General features: G+C 42.1%; 2 protein-coding genes across 2 annotated transcripts in view; one reads left to right on the plus strand and one right to left on the minus strand.

Moving 5' to 3' along the window:
* tpcn3 (two pore segment channel 3) overlaps nt 1–20,888 on the plus strand; it is a 56,309-nt gene extending 35,421 nt beyond the window's left edge. The window contains exons 10-19 of the mRNA XM_080192934.1: nt 631–775; nt 2,309–2,494; nt 2,592–2,656; nt 8,255–8,342; nt 11,162–11,231; nt 11,314–11,533; nt 18,986–19,076; nt 19,164–19,277; nt 19,355–19,467; nt 20,537–20,888. Coding sequence (XP_080049060.1) covers nt 631–775; nt 2,309–2,494; nt 2,592–2,656; nt 8,255–8,342; nt 11,162–11,231; nt 11,314–11,533; nt 18,986–19,076; nt 19,164–19,277; nt 19,355–19,467; nt 20,537–20,682 — 1,238 coding nt within the window. The 3' untranslated portion in view covers nt 20,683–20,888. The remainder of the gene's footprint in view (nt 1–630; nt 776–2,308; nt 2,495–2,591; nt 2,657–8,254; nt 8,343–11,161; nt 11,232–11,313; nt 11,534–18,985; nt 19,077–19,163; nt 19,278–19,354; nt 19,468–20,536) is intronic.
* The window catches only part of bub1 (BUB1 mitotic checkpoint serine/threonine kinase), an 86,252-nt gene continuing 83,517 nt past the window's right edge, over nt 20,880–23,614 (minus strand). The window contains exons 23-25 of the mRNA XM_080192933.1: nt 23,169–23,346; nt 22,310–22,416; nt 20,880–22,225 (exon numbers count right to left, since the gene is read on the minus strand). Coding sequence (XP_080049059.1) covers nt 22,018–22,225; nt 22,310–22,416; nt 23,169–23,346 — 493 coding nt within the window. The 3' untranslated portion in view covers nt 20,880–22,017. The remainder of the gene's footprint in view (nt 22,226–22,309; nt 22,417–23,168; nt 23,347–23,614) is intronic.

Here is a 23,614-nt window from a genome sequence, read left to right on the forward strand (position 1 = left end):
ACATCACTTCTTTTGCAAATCCCTTTACATCTGTGCCCTCTTTTTCTTGATCCTCTTACTCTGACCAGCCCCCTCATGATTTCGAACCTTTACATCAAATCTCCTCTTAGTCCTCCTGGGGATGAAGAAGACTATCCCAATCTATCTGCATAACTGAAGTTGCTCATCCCTGGAACCATTCTCGTAAACCTCTTCTGCACTCTCTCCAATGTGTGTGCATCCTTTCTATAGTGTGGCAACCGTATACAATATCCCAGCTGAGGTCTAAATAGTGTCTTGTGTAAGTTCAGCATAACCTCCTTGCTCTTGTACTCTATACCCCTATTAATAAAGCCCAGGATACTGTGCGCTTTATTAATTGCTCTCACCACCTGTCCTGCCACCTTTAAAGATCCATGCACGCATACACCCAGGTCCGTCTGCTCCTGCGCCCTCTTAAGAATTGTACACCTTATTTTCTATTGTTTCTCCACAGTCTTCCTACCAAAATGAATCGCCTCACACATCACTGCATTGAGCTTCACCTGCCACCAGTGTGCCAACCCCACCACCTTGCAGTGTCTGTGTGTATGTGTTACTGAAGGACTCGATAAAGGCTAAGTGTAATTTGTACCAATTGTTTTCAAATAGGAAGAGAGTGCTTCATCCGCTTGGCAGATCTCCTGAACATACAGGTTGTTCAGATGAAGGAAAGAGTTCATCCTTTGGAGAAATGCTGGCCGAACATGTACAACTCTGCAGTGAGCCAATTTATCCGCAGAGTAGTCAAGCACCAGTATGTAACGATGACTGACTGATTTATTTCCCTAAGTTTTAATTCTCATTTTAATAGTCACACAAATGGAGTAAGGTTCCCCGGTCTCATCCTTGGCGGAAGTTGGTTGTGAGCAAGGTCGGAAAACTTGGCATTCCAGCCAAAACTCCATTCGCTCCCTGCCACGCATGAGGGCGGAAGATTTTGACCCTGAAGTCCATTCCCTGGTAAACTCTGTGCTGCAGATAACTGCAGATTGTTGGCTTTTCAAACTTGTAGCATTGATGATACACGTGTAAAATTTCCTGTTTAACAAAGTAACATTCCATTAACTGTGTGCGTGATGAGTGGAATTTTTCCAAAAAAAACTCAAGTGTCACAAAAATCCTGAGAAGTGGATTTTCACTCTAGTTTGTTTCAGCGAGCTACCACATGCAGTTTTCCCACACTCTATTTTTGACAGTAGGGAGTTTCTTGCCGGTGGGAGGTGATGGGGTTCGGATCCTAAGCCTCAGTTTTCAGATTGAAACTCTCTGGTTTTCAGACTTTTGTGAGAATGGGAATTATTTTGGTAAAATTCTGCCCACTGTGCACAAGTCTACACAGTATATGGAACATTCCCTTCCCCTCCCCCTTGAGGATAAATATTGAGAACTACAGTAGATGTAGGATAGAGGCCCTTGCGGTTGGTTTCCAAGTATGAGAACCAGTTGAGCAATATTGCAACAGCCACGGGAAGGTGTCCTTGACTTATATTCAAGTTTGTGCTATATGCACCTTACCTGTGAGGTAAGGTATGATAGGGACTTGGCCTCAGAGTTTTATTCTTTCTTTTGGTACTTTCCTCGAGCCTTGGAGAGGAGCTTGAATCTGGAAGCTTGTGATTCCAAAAAGTGTGCAATCAATTGAACCGTGGCTGACACTATCACAGTGAGCAAATGAGATAGGAGAACTAATTTTGTGATGTAGAATATATGGCACAGAAAGAAGCACTTTGACCAAATTCGTATTTGCTGATGTTTCTACTTCCCTACTTAGTACCATAGAATCCTATAGTGCAGAAGGAGGCCATTCAGCCCATCGAGTCTGCTCCGACCACAATCCCACCTAGCCCTGTACCCATAACCCCATTCATTTACCCTAGCTAGTACTCTTTCCCCCCCCACCGACACTAATGGGTAATTTAGCATAGCCAGTCCACCTAACCTGCGCATCTTAGGACTGTGGGAGGAAACTGGAGCACCCAGAGGAAACATTCCCGTAGAAATAGAACATAGAACATTACAGCGCAGTACAGGCCCTTCGGCCCTCGATGTTGCGCCGACCAGTGGAACCAATCTAATGACCCTCTAATCTAATCTAATCTAAATGGGGAGAATGTGCAAACTCCACACAGACAGTGATCCAAGCCAGAAATGAAACCCAGGTCCCTGGTGTCGTAAGGCAGCAGTGCTAACCACTGTGCTGCCCCAGTAAACCAGTTCGGGTAGTAAAATGAGACTTTTGCAATGTGTTACTAAATGTTTTATGTTATTCGTCTGTTTTTATTCACAGGGGTTTCCGTTACACGTATGATGCTATCATTGTTGTAAATGCTATTTTTATTGGTGGCGATGAGTCCAATCCTTTGATATCCAAGGCAGAGTGGGTATTTTTGACTCTGTACTTAGTGGAGATACTGCTGAAACTCTTTGCATATGAACCCAGGGCATTTTTTGCCAAGTCTCAATTTTGGAATTGGTAATAATACAATTAAATTTTCTCAGTGTTTAGATAATTTGTGATTCATTCTGGGTGTCTAGCTGTAAATTAACCCCATTTTTTATGAATATTCTAGGTTTGACACCCTCATAATCATCGCTGCTTTGCTGGGTACTATAGTCAACACGACGCTTAAGTCATGTAAGTATTGAGTTTAATTTGTACTTGATTACCAGCGTAATCTTTTAAATTATTGGGAATGGGTAGGAGGTATATTTTGTGGAAAAGTACAAGTTTAATCATAGAATCCCTACAGTGCAGAAGGAGGCCATTCGACCCATCAAGTCCGCACCGACGACAATCCCACCTAGCCCTTATCCCCATAACCCCACATACTTACTCTGCCATCTCTCTAACCCATGCATACTAAGGAGCAATTGAGCATGGCAAATGCACCTAACCTGCACATCTTTGGACTGTGGGAGGAAACCCGTGCACCTGGAGGAAACCCACACATACACGGGGAGCATTGCAAACTCCACACAGACAGAGGCCCAAGCTGGGAATCGAACCCAGGTCTCTGGCACTGTGAGACAGCAGTGCTAACCATTGTCCCATCATGTCGCCTTTTAGTGTAGGTCAATATGATACGATATTTCATAGAATCCGACGATACTGAAGGAGACTATTCAGCCCGTCGTGCTAGTACTAATTACTTGAAAAGAGCAATCCAACTAGCCTGCAGTTTTAACCCCATAGCAAGTCAGAGCTGTATCCCACTACTGGCAATGCAGAAGTTTGGATATAACACTGGAGAGCTTTCCACTTCAAAGGATAAAGGTCGGAATCCAACTGCCAGCTAGTGGGATGAAAGTGCGTAGGTCCCTGCTGCTCACAGCTGAAAATCATCTTCAAAACTTCCAGATAGTATTGATCATAGAACCGGCAGCGATTTTTTTTTTTTCCCCCCTGCTCGCCATCACCTTCTCAAAGGGTATTAGGGATGGGCAATAAATGCGGCCTTGCCAGCAAAGCCAGCAAATTTTGCCAGCAAAATTATTTCCCAGGAAATAATTTTTAAGAAGACACAAACTGTGCTCCACAACAGTGATTTCAATGCCCTTATCCAGAATACATCTTTCCTTTTGCCTCTTGCACTCTCATCTGCCACCTGGACAGTCAGTCATGAATTCGATTTGGTTTGGAAAGTTTTTTTGTTAGGAGATAATAACTAGCGACTATATTTTCTTCTGAGGACTGTATCCATTGTTAGCATGCCGGACCTGAACCTCAGGGTCCATTATGAAGCCATATTAGACGGAGACGTATAAGATGATGAATGGGATGGATAGGATAGAGGTGGAGAGACTCTTCCCGCTCAAAAAAGACAGTAGGATTAGGGGGCACAGCCTCAAGATAAAGGCGAGGCGGTTTAGAACGGAGTTGAGGAGGAACTTCTTCACTCAAAGGGTGGTGAATCTCTGGAATTCTCTGCCCGTTGAAGTGGTGGAGGCTGCCTCGCTAAATATTTTTAAGAAGCGGGTTGATGGGTTCTTGATAAGAGAGGGGATTAAGGGTTATGGGGAGAGGGCGGGAAAGTGGAACTGAGCCACAACAGATCAGCCATGATCTTATTGAATGGCGGGGCAGGCTCGAAGGGCTAGATGGCCTACTCCTGCTCCTATTTCTTATGTTCTTATGTTCTTATTTGTTAAACATTTTATTTTGGCATAAACGTGAGGAAAGGCTGCTTCATTCCAGGAGTAATTCCACTGACAAATTAGGAATCTTTTATCATAAGTTTAAATGTAACTCTTAATAAAGAAAACAGCTTAAGCATTAATAGTGGAATAACATTTAAAAAATGAAAGGAAACAACTACAGTTTATCACTTTTTCAGTTCCAAATAAGCAACCTTCTTTTACAGACCTAAAATTCCACTTTAAGTATTGTTAGCAACCATAAGTATACTTGCTATAAAAAATGTAAACCTTGAAGTTTTCAGAGTGATTTTTGTGGGAGAGAACAGCTTGGAGAAAAGCTCTGTCTTCAAATAAATTCCAGCCAGAACTGAGAGCTGATTTTTTTTTTCCTCTCTCTGCTATAAACTTAGCTCCTCTCACATTATCACATGATCCTGTCAACCAACTTAATCAAAAACCCAGGGGAAATCTTTATCTATGAACAAAAATCCATTAGCTCATTCCTAAAATGGGCTAAGATGAGTAATTATCCTGCTCTCCCAGCATCTGAATCGTATTCTTGTCAGACATAATGACTACATGTAGAAAGAAGCTACATGTAGCCAGATCAGCCATGATCTTATTGAATGGCGGGGCAGGCTCGAAGGGCTAGATGGCCTACTCCTGCTCCTATTTCTTATGTTCTTATGTAGAAGCTGAATTTTAAAACATTCCCCTTAAATACAAAATACATCAAAGCGCACAATCGTCACCATTGAAAGCTAAATTTGTGTTTTTACTTCATTCATGGGGAATGGGTGTTGAGGTTAAAACTGTTTTTTATTATTGCTCATTGCTAGTTGCATTTGCCATCACATTTTAAATTACTGTGGTCTGTGTCGTGGATTTCCTTGGTGGTGGACAGATTGCCTTAACCGTGCAAAACACAATGTCATCAGGTAGATACGATCTTGCAGGGCATTGTTTCAGGAAGATCACTGCTGTAAAATTGGATAACTTGGGTAAATGAATGGAGTTATGGGGATAGGGCCTGGGTGGAATTGTGGTTGGTGCAAACTCAATGGGCTGAATGGTCTCCTTCTGCACTGTAGGGTTCTATGATTCTATAACTAGGGTGTGAGGAGTCCTGCAGGATTCTATTCAGTGTTTCATGTACTCTCGAGTGCCAGCGTACACATATTGAGACCTTGGCTCATTGTTCTGCAAGGTAGTTGTGTTTCTTTCCTGTGTTGTACACAGATGTTGCTCCCACAAAGGCCATAGTGGTCTTCAGTTGGCACTAGATACTTGCTTCAATGTTTGTTGTAATGTTACCACTTGTTTGTTCTCCAAAAGCCAGCCTGCTACTTTGGGATAGCTGGCTTGTTAATAGGGGCTAGCTTACATTGTTGCGGTAGTGTCAGGGTACTGCTCAAGCATGGCCCTCTTCTCCCCCAGGCTCACACTGAACTGTGCATCTCTGGGCAGTTTCCCCTTGCCTGGCTCACATTCTTAAAAGCCTGTTTTTAAACCTCGCTGACATGAGGGGCGATCCCAATGTGGAGGGGGGGACAATGCAGCAGGGAAACTTGCTAATGAGATTTAAATAAGGTTCTCGGCCTTGCTGAGCAGGAAACTCGTTACGTCAGTGGTAGAAGGCAGGAACAATCGTGTCCCAAAGTCTCACCAGCAAGAGTCTGGCATTTGGCCCCTTGTAGGATTTTGTGTTCATGTTGCTGTGGGCATAAAATCCCAGCCTTGTGCACTCCTCACAACTTGCTTTTTTATTGTTTGTAAATTGGTCAAATACAACGGATCACTTTTTATTTATCCAATAAATCATTAATTTGGATCATAATTAGTTGAGTCCCCAGTATTGAACCATGTGGTACTCCGCATGTTAACATTTGCTATTGTGTAATTGACCATTTATCCTGATTCTTTTCTGTCAGTTAATCAGCCTCTATCTGGCTAATGTATCATTCCAACAACATATATCTTCTTACCTTGTGTAGCAACCTTTTCAGGTGGCACCTTATTGAATTCCTTTTGGAAATCCAGGTACCTTACACCTACTGGTTCCCCTTTATCTGCCCTCTTGTTTCATCCTCAAAGAACTCTAATAAATTTGCCAATCACTATTTCGCTTACACAAATCCACAGCGACTCTGCCTGTTAATATAATGTCTTGCTACCCCCTATTTAATGGTGGATTCTAGTATTTTTGCAGTGACAGATATTAGGCTACCTGGCCTATGGTTTCCTATTTTCTGTTTTTCTCCTTTCTTGAGCAAAGGTGCAAAATTTGCTGTTTTCCAATCCACTGCGATTGTTCCAGGATCTAGGAAATTTTGGAAGATTACAATGACTGCATCTACATTCTCTGTAGCCACTTCTTTTAAAACCATAGGCTGCAGGCAATCGGGTCCAGTTGATTTATCAGCCTTGAGTTCTGTTAGTTTCCTTATGACTGCTTGTCTAGTGATGGTGATTGTTTTAGGTTTCTCCTTGTAGGCTTTGGGGAGTCGAGAGGTGAATTACTCTCAGTAGAATTGTCAGTCACAGGCCTGCTTTTGTAGCTACAGCATTTATTTGGTTGGTCCAGTTCAGTTTCTGGTTGATGGTAACTTGCCCCAGAAGTTTGAATCCCAGACTATCAATGATGGTAGTGCCAATGAAATGTCAAGGGTTATGGTTAGATTCTCTTGCTGGAGATGATTCTTGCCTGCCACTTGACTGTAACACCACATTCTCATGCTCTTGTTTCCTTCTATGAACAGTATGCTTTGTCTGTACAGCCCTCAAGAAACAACACTTTTCACTGTATGCTAATACATGTGACAATAATAAATCTGAAGTAGGGAAAGGGTTAATGGATTTTGTACCTAGAATACGTCGCAAATATAACCCTTCCTCATGGCTGATCTCCTTTAGCTTATACTGTTCCTGGCATTAATATAAGTTATTTGTTCATGTCTTATATGCTTTAACTCTCATTTTTATAAAGACAGATAGTTTTAATGTGGTTGTTATTTTGTAGCAAATCTTACCTATTTGTGTTGGACATTGTTACACAGATGGTAGTTTACAATACCGGCTTTTGACAGCTGCTGATGGCAGATCGCGATACCGGCTTTTAACAGGAAGAGTCCTGCTGGGACAGCCGCGATCGCACAAGTAACTTCAAAGACGGGGATGCCAGTACTGCTGCAGCAGGGTTTTGTGTCATGACTGCAGCTGCCAGCTGGACTGTGAATCGTGATTAAATCTGGGGCTGTATCACGACCAAGGAAGGAAGACCTGGAGTTCTGGCCGGAATGGGAAACTTGGAATCATGATTGACACTGTTGACACTAATGTATCAATGCCCACTTGCGTTTGTGTTCTGTGAGAAGTTTGGTAGCCCCAGCTTCTCCCAAAGCTCTTGAATGAACACCAGAGCTTTGAAACAAAAACCACTATATTTTGACTCACTAACAGCCTGAGGTATCATTTTACCTACAGCAAATCAAAATCAAACTTGTGTGTTGGGAATGTTACTTGCCACTTATTGGCCTAAGGTTAAGTGTGGTCCAGATCTTGTTGCAGAGGACACAGACTGCTTCAGTATCTGTGGAGTTGTGAATAGAATTGAAAATTGCACCGTCATCAGTGAATAACCCCACTTTGACCATATGATGGTGGGAAGACCTTTCGTTGATGATGATGATGTCTGGGCCTAGAATAGCTATCCTGAGCTGCAATTATATCCTTGAACGAGATTACTGACCTCTAAAAACCACAACCTTCTTTGTTTTGTATTAGCTATGACTGTGGCCAGTGGGAAGATTTTCCATTGATTCTCAATGACTTTAGTCAAACACTGTCTTGCTGTCAGGGTCAGTTACCCCCCACTCAACCTCGCCTCTTTCAAACAGTTTTGCATTAAACTGTAAAATGGATGTTGGGAATCAACAATGTTTGATATGCCTTAGCTTTCACCTTATGAAACCCTTTCAAATGTGCTAAGATTTAGTTCAGACAATTGAAATGCATTTACTTTATGGTGCGATTGCCAGAACAATCTCTTAATTCTGAGGGTTGTGTTTTTTTTTTGCTTTCTTGTTTGCCTCCTCAGCAGGTGGATACAACAGTCAACAGGTCTTGGACATTGTCTTCATCCTGAGAGTGCTTCGATTAATCAGGATCATAGACAGTTTCCAGAGGTAGAGACTGAACTTTTTATACAAGTTAACATCTGAGCGCCTGTTCTGCATGTCCATTATCGTGTAGCATTAGTGCTGAAGTTTGGCTGGGACAGTGCAGTTTTTAATCTAACATCAAGCTTGGTGAATGTATTTCTGTTCTCTTGTTATGCTTCTTATCTGAGTTAAATAGTGTGTTCACTCAGACGTTATCTGTCTTTCATTATGTGAAAACTTCCACGTTACCATCTGTCCCTTCTCCAGTGAGAATAGATTCACTTGTTTGAGCATTTGGTTATAACTTGGAACCGTTTAGTTCAATAATGACATTTAGGGAGAGAAGTCTGGCCTACATGTGACTCTAGAGTCACAGCAATGTGACTCTTGACTGACCTCTGAAATGGCCTAGCAGGTCATTCAGTTCAAGGGGCATTTGGAATGGGCAATAAATGCTAGCCTTGCCAGTGATGCCTGTGTGCCGTGAAAGGAATAAGAAACATGAATGACTCACTGAGTGACCAAAGCTGCATGATGTCTTGTCAGCTAAGCTCACGATGAAAACCAGGCATGTGGAGATAAACAAAAAACGAGATAAAATAATGAAATACCCTATTTTGGAACGCCAATGAAAAAAGAGGAAAAGGGTTTAAATATAGTAACAGGAGGAGTCTGTTCTGCCATTCAATGAGATTAACCCTGATGTGTGAACTAACTCTATATACCTGCCTTTTCCCTGTACCTTTTATTAAAGTTGGTTAACTAAAGTCTACCAATCTCAGATTGAAAGTTAACAATTGATTTAGCATCAGTTGCAGCTTGCAGAACAGTTCCAATACAATGCCAAAGTAACATGTTTATCCTCCAGTCCATTCACCTGCAGATGCTCCCAAGTATTTGATTTGTCAGATTGATAACTGGCGTACAGATGCTTTCATGATATGATTAGTAATCAATCGCAAACTAGGGCTGTGTTCCCTGGAATTGTGTTCCCTAGCTATTTAAGGAGTGATTTGTTCCAAGTTTTTGAAATATTAAGGATAGGATAGATGGCGAGAAGTTTTTTCTGCAGGTTGGGGACCAATCTTAGTGTCAGAGGCTCATCAGGCTGATACCGGAGATGAGGGGGTTAGCTTATGAAGAGAGATTAAATAGACTGACCCTGTACCCGTTGGAGTTTAGAAGGCTGAGGGGGGGATCTTATAGATACTTACAAGATAATGAAGGGGCTAGATAGGTTAGACGTAGAGAGATTCTTTCCGTTTAGAAAGGAAACCAGAACCAGAGGGCACAGCCTCAAAATAAAGTGGGGGGGAGTTTAGAACAGAGTTAAGGAGGAACTTCTTCACTCAAAGGGTAGTGAATCTCTGGAATTCTCTGCGCATTGAAGTGGTGGAGGCTGCCTCGTTGAATATATTTAAGTCATGGGTAGATGGATTTCTGATAGATAAGGGAATTAAGGGTTATGGGGGGAAAGCGGGAAAGTGGAACTGATTCACTTCAGATCTGCCACGATCTTATTGAATGGCGGAGCAGGCTCGAAAGGCTAGACAGCCTACTCCTGCTCCTATTTTTTATGTTCTTAATGGGGAATGGGTTGGGGCAGTGAGTAGTCTAAAATTTGGTAGAAGTTTGGAACTGTTCTGAAAACTACAATTGATGCTAAATCAATTGTTAACTTTCAATCTGAGATTGGTAGACTTTTGTTAACCAACATTATTAGGGGGTACAGGGAAAAGGCAGGTAGATAGAGGTAGTTCACAGATCACAGTTCATCTCATTGAATGGCAGAACAGCCTTCTATTCCTATGTTTAAACCTTTTTCCTTTTTTTTCCATTGGAGTTGCAAAATAGGATATTTCATCATTTTATCTTGTTTTTGTTTATCCCCACGTGCCTGGTTTTCATAGAATCATAAAATCCTACAGGGCAGAAGAAGGCCATTTGGCCCATCAAGCCTGCATTGACTACAGTCTCTCCCACACCTTATCCCCATAAACCCATGGGGTATTTACCATAGTCCCCCTGACACTAAGAAGCAATTTGGCATGGCCAATCCACCTAACCCACATTTTTTGGACTGTGGGAGGAGACCGGAATGCCTGGAGGAAACCCACACAGACATGAGGAGAATGTGCGAACTCCACACAAACCAAGCCAGAACCTAGGTCCTTGGTGCTGTGAGGCAGTGGTTCCCGTTCTTCGCTGCACGGTGAACAGCGTGCACTTTCAGCAATTTACTATGAAACAAGGTGTGTAAAAACCTAAACCTTCAAAGACAGGTAACAACTAACCACGAGTAGAAGTTATAGATGAGTGCAAACATCAACGGAGTGTATTTCTGGAAACGAAGAAACTTCTACGATTGTGAGGGCGGCACAGTGGTTAGCATTGCTGCTTCTCAGACCTGGGTTCGATTCCAGCCTTGGGTCACTGCCTGTGTGGAGTTTGCCCATTCTCCCCGTGTCTGTGTGGGTTTCCTCCGGGTGATCTGATTTCTTCCCATAGTCTGAAAGACGTGATGGTTAGGTGCATTGGCCATGCTAAATTCTCCCTTGATGTACCCGAACAGGCACCAGAACGTGTTGACTAGGGGATTTTCACAGTAACTTCGTTGCAGTGTTAATGTAAACCCACTTGTGACACTAATAAATAAACTAAATATTGTTCATTTTTCTTTTTCGAGATGGAAACTTTAGAAGGGGCTCCAATAAATATGCAAGATTTTCAATGGTGGAGGCAGAAGGGAAAAACTACATTTTGCGAAGGCCATTGCACAGAATCTCTGAAAAGATTATTCTGTACTTTAAAAATAAAGTCTCTAAATTTGCTTTCTTTTAAAGATTCAGAGTTCTGCTGAATACGCTGATAAATCTTATTCCCACAATGCTGACCTATGCAGGACTTATTATGGTAAGTAATTGTGCTACTTGACATTTGGATCAATAAGCTCTTTTCAAAAAAAATAAATTAATATGAATGCATTTTCCTTTAGGTCGTATACTATATATTTGCAATAGTTGGAATGGAAGCATTCAAAGGCAGAATTCAATTTTATGGTGCTAATTCCAGTGACCCTGCAGCCAAGTATTGTGGGAATCCAGCATTGAAGGGGTCTCAGTTTGCTGCTCTTAGATACTGCAAGAATAACTTCAATAATATTGTTTCAGCATTCATTTTGCTGATTGAATTAACGGTCGTCAATCAATGGCATGATATCCTTTTTTATCGTCTCAAATAATTATTCTTTTCCCTAATGTTCTGCAGGAGAGGAAATCTGTCATCCTTACCTGTTCTGACCTGCATGTGATCCCACTGTGGTTGACTCTCAAATGGCCCTAGCAAACCACTCAGGGCAATTAGGAATGGGCAACAAATGCTGGCCCAGCCCACATCCCATGAACAAATATGTTTTAAAAAACTGAATTGTAAGTCTTTCAAGTCTTGAGAAAATGAGAAGGATGTGGAGGCTTTGGAGAGGGTACAGAAAAGATTTGCTAGGATATTGTCTGGTGTGGAGGGCATTAGCTATGAGGAGAGCTTTTGGAGAAACTTGGTTTGTTCTGACTGGGACAACGGAAGTTGAGGGTCGATCTGATAGAAATATACAAGACTATGAGGGACATGGACAGGGTGGATAGTTGGAAGTTTTTTCCCCATGGTGGAAGAGTCAATTACCAAGGGGCATAGGTTTAAGGTGTGAGCGGCAGGGTTCAAAGGAGATGTATGAGACAAGTCTTTTTTAACACAAGCGGTGGTGAGCACCTGGAACTCGCTGTCGCAGGAGGTAGCAGATACGATAGTGATTTTTAAGGGATATCTTGACAAATAGGATGGGCGGGTTGATGGGTTTTTGATAAGAGAGGGGATTAAGGGTTATGGGGAGAGGGCGGGAAAGTGGAACTGAGCCACGACAGATCAGCCATGATCTTATTGAATGGCGGGGCAGGCTCGAAGGGCCAGATGGCCTACTCCTGCTCCTATTTCTTATGTTCTTATGTTCTTATGTTCTTATGAATAGAGGGATATGGTCCCTGGGGTTTTAGCTCAGACAAACTTGGAGGGCTGAAGGGCCTGTTCCTGGGCTGTAATTTTCTTTGAGTTATCTCAACCAAGAAGTGTAGAGCAAGATAGTGTCTTGTCACCGTTTTTGTTTAACACTTATTTTATGAACGTCACAGAAATAAATATCAGGAGTCATTTTTTAAGAATTGGAGAAATGAAAATAAAATCAGATCTAATTTATGATGTTCTTACGAACAATTCTTTTCAGGAAATAACAGCTGACCTTAAAATCTTCCAACTTTTCTGTGGTGAGATTGAGGTAGATATTAATATGGGAGAATAAAAGACAGCAACCTTTTCATCTGGTTTCTAATAATAAGATCTTGATGTATAATATCACTATTCCCTGGTCTGTGAACAAAGAGATCAGATTGATCCTGGGGAGAATGAGAAGTACTTTTATGGGGTGATAATTCAGTTAGTAAATTGGAACTGAGGACAAAGAATTTGGAAGTGAAAAGTTTAAAACTATGACTGAGGGTTGTAATTTTGTTTGAGTATTTTTATCTGATTCTTGCAGAGAATTCTCGGGCACTATGGCATTATGAAACTTAAGTTGATCAGGACATACATGCAGAAAGCGATGCATCACTCAAAAGAAGATAACCGATGCTTTTCTTAATGTAATAAATCAAGTTCAGATTTGCAGATCCTGGCAACAACAGTAAGGAAATTGTGTTATGAGGAAATCTCAGGATAACAACATCCTGGCTCCCAGGGCCACTCCCTTCTTTCTATATACCAGCGATGAGCAACATGTGGCTTGAAGGCCATAGATGGCCCATCAGGGTTCTGACTGGCCCATGAGACTTTGTTGCGAGAATGAGCATAGATTTTGAATGAGAGAGAGCAGAGCAGGAAGGATAAAAGGGCCCAAGAGAATGCTGAGCTAAGGGGACAAAAGGACACAGGAGGAATAAGAGAGGAGCCTAGAGATAAAAGGGTACAGGAAAGAGCAGAGCGATATGTTGGTGAGTATTTTCTTTGTTTTCCTCATTTGTCTTTAAATATTTTTACAGTTTATTGGTAGCTTAGGTTTTCTTACTTTTTAATAACAGGGAGCTGTAGGGTTTATCAATAAAAATAAAGGTGCAAAGAACAGTACAGCACAGGAAACAGGCCCTTTGGCCCTCCAAGCCTGTGCCATGCATTGGTCCAACTAGACCATTCATTTGTATCCCTCCATTCCCAGGCTGCTTATGTGACTATCCAGGTAAGTCTTAAATGATCCCAGCATGTCTGCCTCCACCACCCTGCTTGGCAGCGCATTCCAGGCCCCCACTACCCTCTGCGTTTTTAAAAAAAAAAGTCTCTCTCTGATATCAGAGTTATACCTCGCCCCTCTCACCATGAGCCTGTGACCTGTTGTGATCGTAACCTCCAACCTGGGAAAAAGCTTCCCATTATTCAACCTATCTATACCCTTCATAATTGTGTACACCTCCTCTTAGGTCTCCCCTCATTCTCCGTCTTTCCAGGGAGAACAATCCCAGTCTACCCAATCTCTCCTCATAGCTAAGACCCTCCATACGAGGCAACATCCTGGTAAACCTCCTCTGCACTCTGTCTAAAGCCTCCACATCCTTCTGGTAGTGCGGTGACCAGAACTGGACGCAGTACTCCAAATGTGGCCTAACCAGCGTTCTATACAGCTGCAACATCAGACTCCAGCTTTTATACTCAATACCCTGTCCTATAAAGGCAAGCATACCATATGCCTTCTTCACCACCTTCTCCACCTGTGCTGCCACCTTCAGGGATTTGTGGACTTGCACACCTAGGTCCCTCTGTGTTTCTATACTCTTGATGGCCCTGCCATTTATTGTATAGCTCCCCCCTACATTAGTTCTTCCAAAATGCATCACCTCACATTTATCTGGATTAAATTCCATCTGCCATTTCTCAGCCCAATTTTCCAGCCTATCTATGTCCTGCTGTATTGTCCGACAATGTTCATAGCTATCCACAAGTCCAGCCATCTTTGTGTCATTTACAAACTTGCTGATAACACCAGTACACCTTCTTCCAGATCATTTATATATATCACAAATAGCAGAGGTTCCAGTACAGAGCCCTGCAGAACGCCTCTGGTCACAGACCTCCAGCTGGAAAAAGACCCTTCGACTGCTACCCTTTGTCTCCTGTGGCCAAGCCAGTTCTCTACCCATCTAGCCACCTTTTCTTGTATCCCATGAGCCTTAATCTGCTTAACCAATCTGCCATGAGGGACTTTGTCAAACACCTTACTGAAATCCATATAGATGACATCCACGGCCCTTCTTTCGTCAACCGTTTTTGTCACCTCCTCAAAAAACTCTACCAAATTTGTAAGGCATGACCTCCCTCTTGCAAAGCCATGCTGTCTATCACTAATGAGATTGTTCCGTTCTAAATGTGCATACATCCTATCTCTAAGAATCCTCTCCAACAACTCCCCTACCACGGACGTCAAGCTCACCAGCCTATAACCCGGGTTATCCCTACTACCCTTCTTAAATAACGGTACCACATTCGCTATCGTCCAATCCTCAGGGACCTCACCTGTGTCCAGTGAAGAGACAAAGATTTCCGTCAGAGGCCCAACAATTTCATCTCTTGTCTCCCTGAGCACTTTAGGATAGATGCCATCAGGCCCTGGGGATTTGTCAGTTTTAATGTTCCCTAAAAAACCTAACACTTCCTCCCTTGTAACGGAGATTCTCTCTAACGGGTCAACACTTCCCTCTGAGACACTCCCAGTCAACACATCCCTCTCCTTTGTAAATACTGATGCAAAGTATTTATTTAGGATCTCCCTTATTCCCTTGGGTTCTAAGCATAATTCCCCTCCTTTGCCTCTGAGAGGTCCGATTTCCCTCCCCCCCCCCCCGACAACTCTTTTGTTCCTAACATATGAATAAAATGCCTTCGGATTCTCCTTTAATCCTGTCTGCCAAGAACATTTTGTGACCTCTTTTTGCCCTTCTAACTCCCCGTTTGAGTTCTTTCCTACTCTCCCTGTATTTCTCCCAGAGCTCCATCTGTTTTCAGTTGCCTAGACCTAACATACACCTCTTTGCTTTTTAATCAGATCCTTAATTTTGCTGGTTATCCTCGGCTCTCGAATCCTACCTTTCCTATCCTTTTTTACAGGCACGTGCCTGTCTTGCAGCCTTATCAACTGTTCCTTAAAAGACTCCCACATGCCAGACATGGACTTACCCTCAAACAGCCTCCCCCAATCCATGGCCACCGATTCCTGCCTAATCTGGCTATAGTTAGCCTTCCCCCAGTTTAGCACCCTACTCATAGGACAACACTCACCCTTGTCCATTACTATCCTAAAGTTAACAGAATTGTGGTCACTATTTGCCACATGTTCCCCTACTGAAATTTTGACGACCTGACCAGGCTCATTTCCCAGAAATAGGTCCAGTATTGCCCCCTCCCTAGTTGGGCTGTCTACATACTGTTCCAAAGAACCTTCAAGTATGCATTTTACAAATTCCTTCCTGTCCAGACCACCAGCTCTAAGCACTTTCCAGTCTATACCTGGGAAATTAAAGTCTCCCACTACAACAACCCCACTTTTCTGGAACCTATCCAGAATCTCCTTACATATCCGTCCCTCCATTTCCCTTGGGCTGTTGGGTGGCCTGTAGTACACCCCCAGCATAGTGATTGCACCTTTCCTGTTTTTGAGCTCCACCCACAGCGACTCATTACATGACCCCTCTAAATTGTCCACCCTCTGCACCACTGTAATATGCTCCCTAACAAATATTGCTACTCCCCCACCTCTTTTAGCCCCTCCTCCGTCTCACCTAAAACACTTATACCCCGGAATATTCAGCTGCCAGTCCTGTCCTCCTTTTAACCAAGTCTCCGTCACTGCAACCACATCCAAATTCCGTGTCAGCATTAAGGCCCAAGTTCGTCTGTCCTAACCGTTACGCTCCTCGCATTGAAGCAGACGCACACCAGACCTCCAGGCCCATTCAGGTCATCCTCCTCCCGAATGCTCTTCTTCTTAGCTAGCCTTGCCCTGGCCCCCCAGCTCGACCCTTGCCTCAATGCTTACTGACCTACTGTTTTGATCCCCACCCCACTGCCACACTAGATTAAACCCTGTCAAAACATTATCAAAACCTCCAGCTGGGATATTCGTGCCCTTCCATTTAAGGTGTAATCCATCCTTTCTGTACAGGTGCCATCCTCTCTTGAAGACTTCCCAATGATCTATGAATTTGAAACCCTCCCTCTTGCACCAGTCCTTTTAGCCACACGTTCAATTGCAGAATCTCCCTGTTCCTAACCTCACTAGTGCTAGGCAGCAGAAGCAGTCCAGAGATTGCTACCCTAGAGGCCTTACTTTTTAGCCGAGCACCCATCTCCCTGAATTGCTCTTGTATGACCCCTGCTCTTTCTACCTATGTCATTTTCACCAATGTGTACAATTACATCTGTTTGATTACCTTCGCTCTTTAATATGCTTCCTACCGTCTTGGAGACATCCAGTACCCAGGCAGGGAGGCAGACTACCATCCTGGAGTCTCGTTTGTGCCCATAGAACCGCCTGTCTGCACCTCTGATCATCCTGTCCCCCACCACTATTGCTCCCCTATTCCCCTTTCCCTTCCGGGCCACAGAGCCTGTCTCCGTGCGGGCGATCTGGTCCTCATGGCTTACCCCTGGAGGGTCATCTCCCTCCACAGAATCCAAAACAATATACCTATTTTGGAGGGAGACAACCACAGGGGATCCCTCCACTGACCGCTCACTCATAAGAACATAAATAAGAACATAAGAAATAGGAGCAGGAGTAGGCCATCTAGCCCTTCGAGCCTGCCCCGCCATTCAATAAGATCATGGCTGATCTGTCGCTGCTCAGTTCCACTTTCCCGCCCTCTCCCCATAACCCTTAATCCCCTCTCTCTCATCAAAAACCCATCAACCCGCGTCTTAAAAATATTTAGCGAGGCAGCCTCCACCACTTCAACGGGCAGAGAATTCCAGAGATTCACCACCCTTTGAGTGAAGAAGTTCCTCCTCAACTCTGTTCTAAACCGCCCCCCTTTTATCTTGAGGCTGTGCCCCCTAGTCCTACTGTCTTTTTTGAGCAGGAAGAGTCTCTCCACCTCTATCCTATCCATCCCATTCATCATCTTATACGTCTCAATGAGAACTCCCCTCATTCTTCTAAACTCTAACGAGTACAAGCCCAGTTTATTCAGCCTCTCCTCCTAGCTCAACCCCCTCAACTCCGGTATCAGCCTAGTAAACCTCCTCTGCACTCCCTTCAAGGCCAAAATATCTTTGCGCTTCCCCTCTCCCTCCCCTCCCTTCCCCTCTCCCTCCCCTCCCTTCCCCTCTCCCTCCCCTCCCTTCCCCTCTCCCATCTGTTGCCCAGCCCTTACTGTTATGGGAGACAGCCACTGGGGTACTTTTCTGGTACATCACCCTTCTGACTTTTACACTTCCTAATTGTGACCCACGTTTCTTCCTTCTGAGGCCCCGGTGTGACTATCTGCCTATAACTTCTATCTATTAATTTCATCGAGCCGCAGCTCCAGCTCCCTTACACGATCCTTCAGGAGTTGCAGTTCTATGCACCTGGCACAGGTATGGACTTCCGGGAGGCAACTTGTCTCCAGGAACTCCCACATCTGACACCAAATACAGCAAACTGGCCTCTCGCTCATACTTGCCATTTCCTTTATATTTTTGGAAGAACAAACAAAAAAAAATAAATAAATACCTAAAGCATGTAACTGTATAATGTTTAGTTATGGGACTTGGTTGAGTTCAGTTGGCTGGCTGGATAGTTAGTGATGCAGAACAACACCAACAGTGTGGGCTCAATTCCTGTACCAATTGAAAATATTCATGAAGGCCCCGCCTTCTCAATCTTGTCCCTCACCTGAGATGTGGTGACCCTCGGGTTATATCACCACCAGTCAGCTCAACCTGTTACTCATCACTGCTGCATACTGTTGTGCTGCCACCTCCATGTAAGTGCCTTCTGCCAATGGAGTCGCATACTCCTTGGCTTGGTGATGGAGGAGTCTGGGAAGTTTGATTGGAAGGTTATGATTCGGTGAGATTGACTTGGTGAGGATGGCTGCTTGATTAGCCTGTTGGGCAGCTCTTGCAGCTTTTAATTTGTTTTCAGTTATCATTGACACTGGCAGCCCATATTTATTGCCAACCGACAATGACAATGATGTTGAATCACTGTTGTCAGTGAGCAGTTTGATGCAGCCGTTTCAGGGAAGGTCAGTCAGCCATATTGGTATGGGACTGGAGTCAGGAAGAGTAGCCTTGGTTAAGGACAGCATGTTTTTAAGGATGCTTATGTTGAGTTTTTAAGGCAATTTAACAACTACATTGGCATGTTTGCTCATACCGATTTTCATTTCTAGATATTTAAATTGGCAAATGCCATAGTGAATTTTGAGTTCTTACTCTGTGATTACCAGTTATACTACAGTAACATTTTGAAATACATTGAATCGACTTAGTGGGTCAATTGCATATAGATTTTCAGCTCGTATTACATTCCCAATAGTTCAGACTCTTATTACCTTCAATACTTTTGTTTTTGGACTCCTTGACGATAATACTTCTTGCAGCTGGATTTGTGAAAGTAACTCACTTAAGTGCAAGGATCTTCTTTGTCATCTTTCACATAATGGTTGTCATTATACTTATCAAGTAAGTCCAATATGTTGACATTAGAAATTACAGATATACTTTGATTTGGCAACATGAACGTGATTGCTTTTTCTCCTCCTTCAAAAGCATCTTTATAGCATTTGTGTTGGAAGCATTTTTTGTGGAATACTCATTGGCCAGAAGTGCAATAGAAACTGCTGTTGAGAAGAAAATTCAAGAGCTCGGAATGGGAGATTGCACGTAAGTAAAGCAGTGATAACGATGTTGTTCAAAAGTTTGTGTCAGATATTCTCTTTAAACATAAATATTTAATTTAGGAACCCGCCAGCTGGAGACCTAGTTGAGGTTCTGGAGACGAGCGAAAATGATCTTGGCAACACTGATGATACTGACTTGAAATCCAGATTGAAATTTAGAATAGCTTCAATTCGTAAGTATATATAATTGAATTTTTTTTTCCCAGTCTATGAATGATGGCCACTGCTGTCTCAATCAGGTTCCTGTACCTCATTGCCTTTGTTTCACCCTGCTGCCTTTATCATTTTGTCAGAAGGGAGCAAGATCACTGTTGAAGTGGAAGTGATACTAATTCAATCATGTACTGCCATTGATGTGCATTCAACTGATCTCATTGAATTAATTGACTTTGAATACAGAGTTGGGGCACTGGGATTTTAAACTGGCTTGTGTATATGGAATATTTGTCCTTCAAGGTTGCTCAATGGAGAATCAGACATGACTTTTTTTTTCTCTATCTCCCCTCAACTTACAACCAAAAACTAGACATTTTGCCTTCTAATGAGGCTATGTAAAATATGTTTGCAAATTTTAGACATTAATTCTAAGTCATGAATTCAAAATATTACATACGTATCATAAGAACATAAGAAATAGGAGCAGAAGTAGGCCATCTAGCCCTTCGAGCCTGCCCCGCCATTCAATAAGATCACAGCTGATCTGTCGCTGCTCAGTTCCACTTTCCCGCCCTCTCCCCATAACCCTTAATCCCCTCTCTTATCAGAAACCCATCAACCCGTGTCTTAAAAATATTTAGCGAGGCAGCCTCCACTTCAACGGGCAGAGAATTCCAACAATTCTAGACTTGTGACAAGATGGTAGAGGGTGGATACTAGGTACATATAAAGACTGCAGTAGTATTGATCAAACATTTCAAATGCAAATGAATACAGGTGTTTTGATTGGACTTATGAATTGGCTGTCAACATCTAATGCAAAGTTTCACATCCTGGGAGAATTACTAAAATGCAAAAAAAGTGCTGGCTTAACCAGTGATGTCCACATTCTCTGAAAGCTAAAAGTCTGGTGCACCTGCTAAAATTTTACATAACTCTCCCTCGATTGTGCAGTTTGGGAGTGAACACAAACCTAAGGTTTTAATTACAAAGTGTCACACCTTTCCAGATATTTGATTTTGGCAGCTCATTACTATTAACAGGCATTTCCAATTGCCAAATGGTAAGAACTGTTATTTGTTGTAGGATACAAGACTGTTGATGCCTTGCTGCAACATATGTTTGAAGAGGAGCTAAAACCAGAAGATGAAATACCAACTCTGGAAGAAATTGATAATCTTTCACCAGATGATTACGCACCCAAGCAACCCACTTTTGATAGTATTGCATAACTTGTTATAAAAGGCTCATGTCATAGATTCAAAAGGAAAGATGTTTTTGTCTGCTTTCACATGTATTCTCAGCTGAAAACTATACAGTGTAAGATGCAAAGCATCTTTTTTGCAAATGCAAATTCTATTTTTGAGCAGCTTGTACTTGACACAGGAGATAACTGGATCCAATTGAACTCTTGCACTAAAATGATCAATGATTTCCATTGTTTTTAATTACTCAAGCTACCCTTTAAATACAAAACAAGATTGTGTTATTAACAAACATGATCGTGCTAAGTTCCTAATGTTACAGGCTGTTTTAGCTACTGCACACAAAAAACAAGGAGTGGCAATGTTGCTTAACATGTTTAAGTTATGCACAATCACAGGAAGAGATGTAACATGCAAAGCCTTTCAGCACTGAGTCATTGGTCTTTAAGTACCAAAATTTCCAGGTGTGAAGGCAGGACAGCAGTTTAAAAATCAAATGTACAGGATTACTAAAATCAGACTTTTCAGTCAGCTTATAATGGGTGATACTTGTGGTTAGAAGGAAATTATTGTTGTGCTCCCTCTGGGCTCTAAGCATTATATTTAAAATAGATGATCATGAAAAGTTTGTGCCTTTAATACCCAAGTGTCAATTATCTGATTAACTTAGAATTCCTAACTTCAGATTTTTTTTAAAAAGGGGGGGAATGTAAATAAGCTGCCATTATTGCTGATTTTGCTGTACAGTCCATGATCACACTAGCAATTTCTCTCTCTGCTGCCGCTGTAATCACAAAAGCCCTTTTTCAGGCTGTAATCCAGTCAGTTATAACTCCAGCTATGGGCTACTTCCAGTTAACTATTTTAAAAATTGAGAGCAGACTTAAATGTGGTTGGACTATTGTCTAATTCAGAGTAAAATAAATTGTTAATCTGTTCCCTAGAATTTTGTTCTTAAGCCTGTACCTTCAATACTATTGAAAGATTTGAGTCTTTAATAGGCATAGGGTTGATAGGATAGAATGTGATCTAGTCATGAATTGAAATCACTGCTGTTCAACCGACACAGACACCAAATCTTTCCCTATCACATAAGCTGTGAAGCAGGAAATGTATCTCAAATCTCCCAAGTTCCAAACTTCTTACTGATGTGTATTAGAAAAGTAATGATGCAGAGCCTGGGCTATATACACTGGAATGAGTAATGGCACAACTTTGCACTCCTGACACCAAAACTGATGTCAAAAGCTTTAATCTAGATGCTACCATTGTGAACACTTGCAATGAAATACTTTTAAGCATAGCATAACAGGAATGAAATACAAAGCTCTCTTTATACAATCTGGACTTATACACAGCTTTTCAGTTTAGGTTCTTCTTATGTGAAGGCTTATTTTCAAGTAGAAGTACTGTTAACCTCTGCCGAAGTGATTTCAGTTTCTTTGTGTACTGCTCCTTAAAGAGTGACACTAGCTTTTCCCGTAGATTGTGAAGTGATGGTAGAGTCTGACAGTTGGGAACGTATAACAAGGTATTAAAGAAATCATTCCACATATCTGCATGATGACCTCTGAAACAAAAAAGAATTCATCAACCTGGCTATAGTTCAGAGATAGAGTGACAGTTTCAGATTTGCTGGTAATACAAAACTGACCTTTGAAAAGTTGCATTGACTTTCCAGATGCCTTGTTCATTCTTTAATTTCAAGTATGTACCAAAAAGAAGGCAGTGAACTGTGGCAGCAATTCCAAAGTAGTCTGTCTAAAAGCCACAAAAACAAGCATCAAGTTAGTATTTTGGAGCTTGAGATAATGCTTTGAATAATTCCCTGATTTTTTTCATTTAATATGAAACATTTAAGAAAAAGCTGCTTAGTTAATTAAAATTGCAAAATAGGTTAACAAGGCACAGCAAAGCACTTGTTTTTGATTCATTCTTGGGTTGTATTGTTAGCAGGCTGATATTTATTGCCTCAAGGTGGTAGTGAGTTGCTGTCTTGAGTTGCTACTATTCATGCTCACCTACAGTGCTGATAGGTGTTGTATGTGGAGTCACAGACATTCTGCATCTTGTATGTTGAATGTCGTGTTTATTAGTAACAGAGCTGCACAGGGTATAGCCCAAGCTTTGAAATAACTCCACATTTGTTTATGCCCATGTCTCTCACCAGTTCACAATGTCTGCTGGTTTCAGGTCATGTGTCTTTTTACATCAAACTGGACAGTCCTGTTTATCAAAAAAGGTAAATGTGGGTTGGGAAAAGAAAGTTCCAGGACTTTGAAGCCTGGAGCTAAGTGGGCCTGGTGCAATGCAAACTGAGCAACTAACATGTCTGACAATATCATCCATCACTGAGTGTGAGCTGATTGATAGACTGATAATTGTAGCTGGATTAGTTCTGCTTTCTGGGGACTAGACATACCTGGTTAATTTGTCTTACATGATTATACAGAAGGCAGGGCAATTCTTAAATTATGGTGTAGCTAAGAAGCTTAAAGTAAAATGTGACATACCTGGAATGTCCATGGTTTTTCTGACAGCATTTCAATACACTGGAAGCCAGATGTCTTACAATTTTCCACAAAAACTGTATTTTGAGGGAATAACTTCATGTCTATGCTTTGACCAAAGTCAATCAATGTCAATCCTTGAGATAAGGTATCATCAACACTGCCTACATCATCCAGGAACCTAGATTTAACATACAATATTTGAGTCAAACCTTTACACTATTTAGTTTCAGAAAGATCAAGGTGAGTATCGGGACCATTGCCAAGCTGAAAAATACAAGTTTTGTCAACAATAACTGATTTATATAGCACCTTTTAATGTAATAAAACAGCCCAAGGCACACTAACCATCTGTCCTAAATTGCTTGTGTGCTGTGTCATTTTGTTTCCTAAAGGCTTGGCCAGAGGTGAGTTTCAAGGAGCACTTGAGAGAACATAAGGCCTGCCCC

Source organism: Carcharhinus amblyrhynchos, chromosome 7 (assembly GCF_965287045.1).
Source record: "Carcharhinus amblyrhynchos chromosome 7, sCarAmb.v2.hapA, whole genome shotgun sequence".
Taxonomy (NCBI): Eukaryota; Metazoa; Chordata; class Chondrichthyes; order Carcharhiniformes; family Carcharhinidae; genus Carcharhinus; species Carcharhinus amblyrhynchos.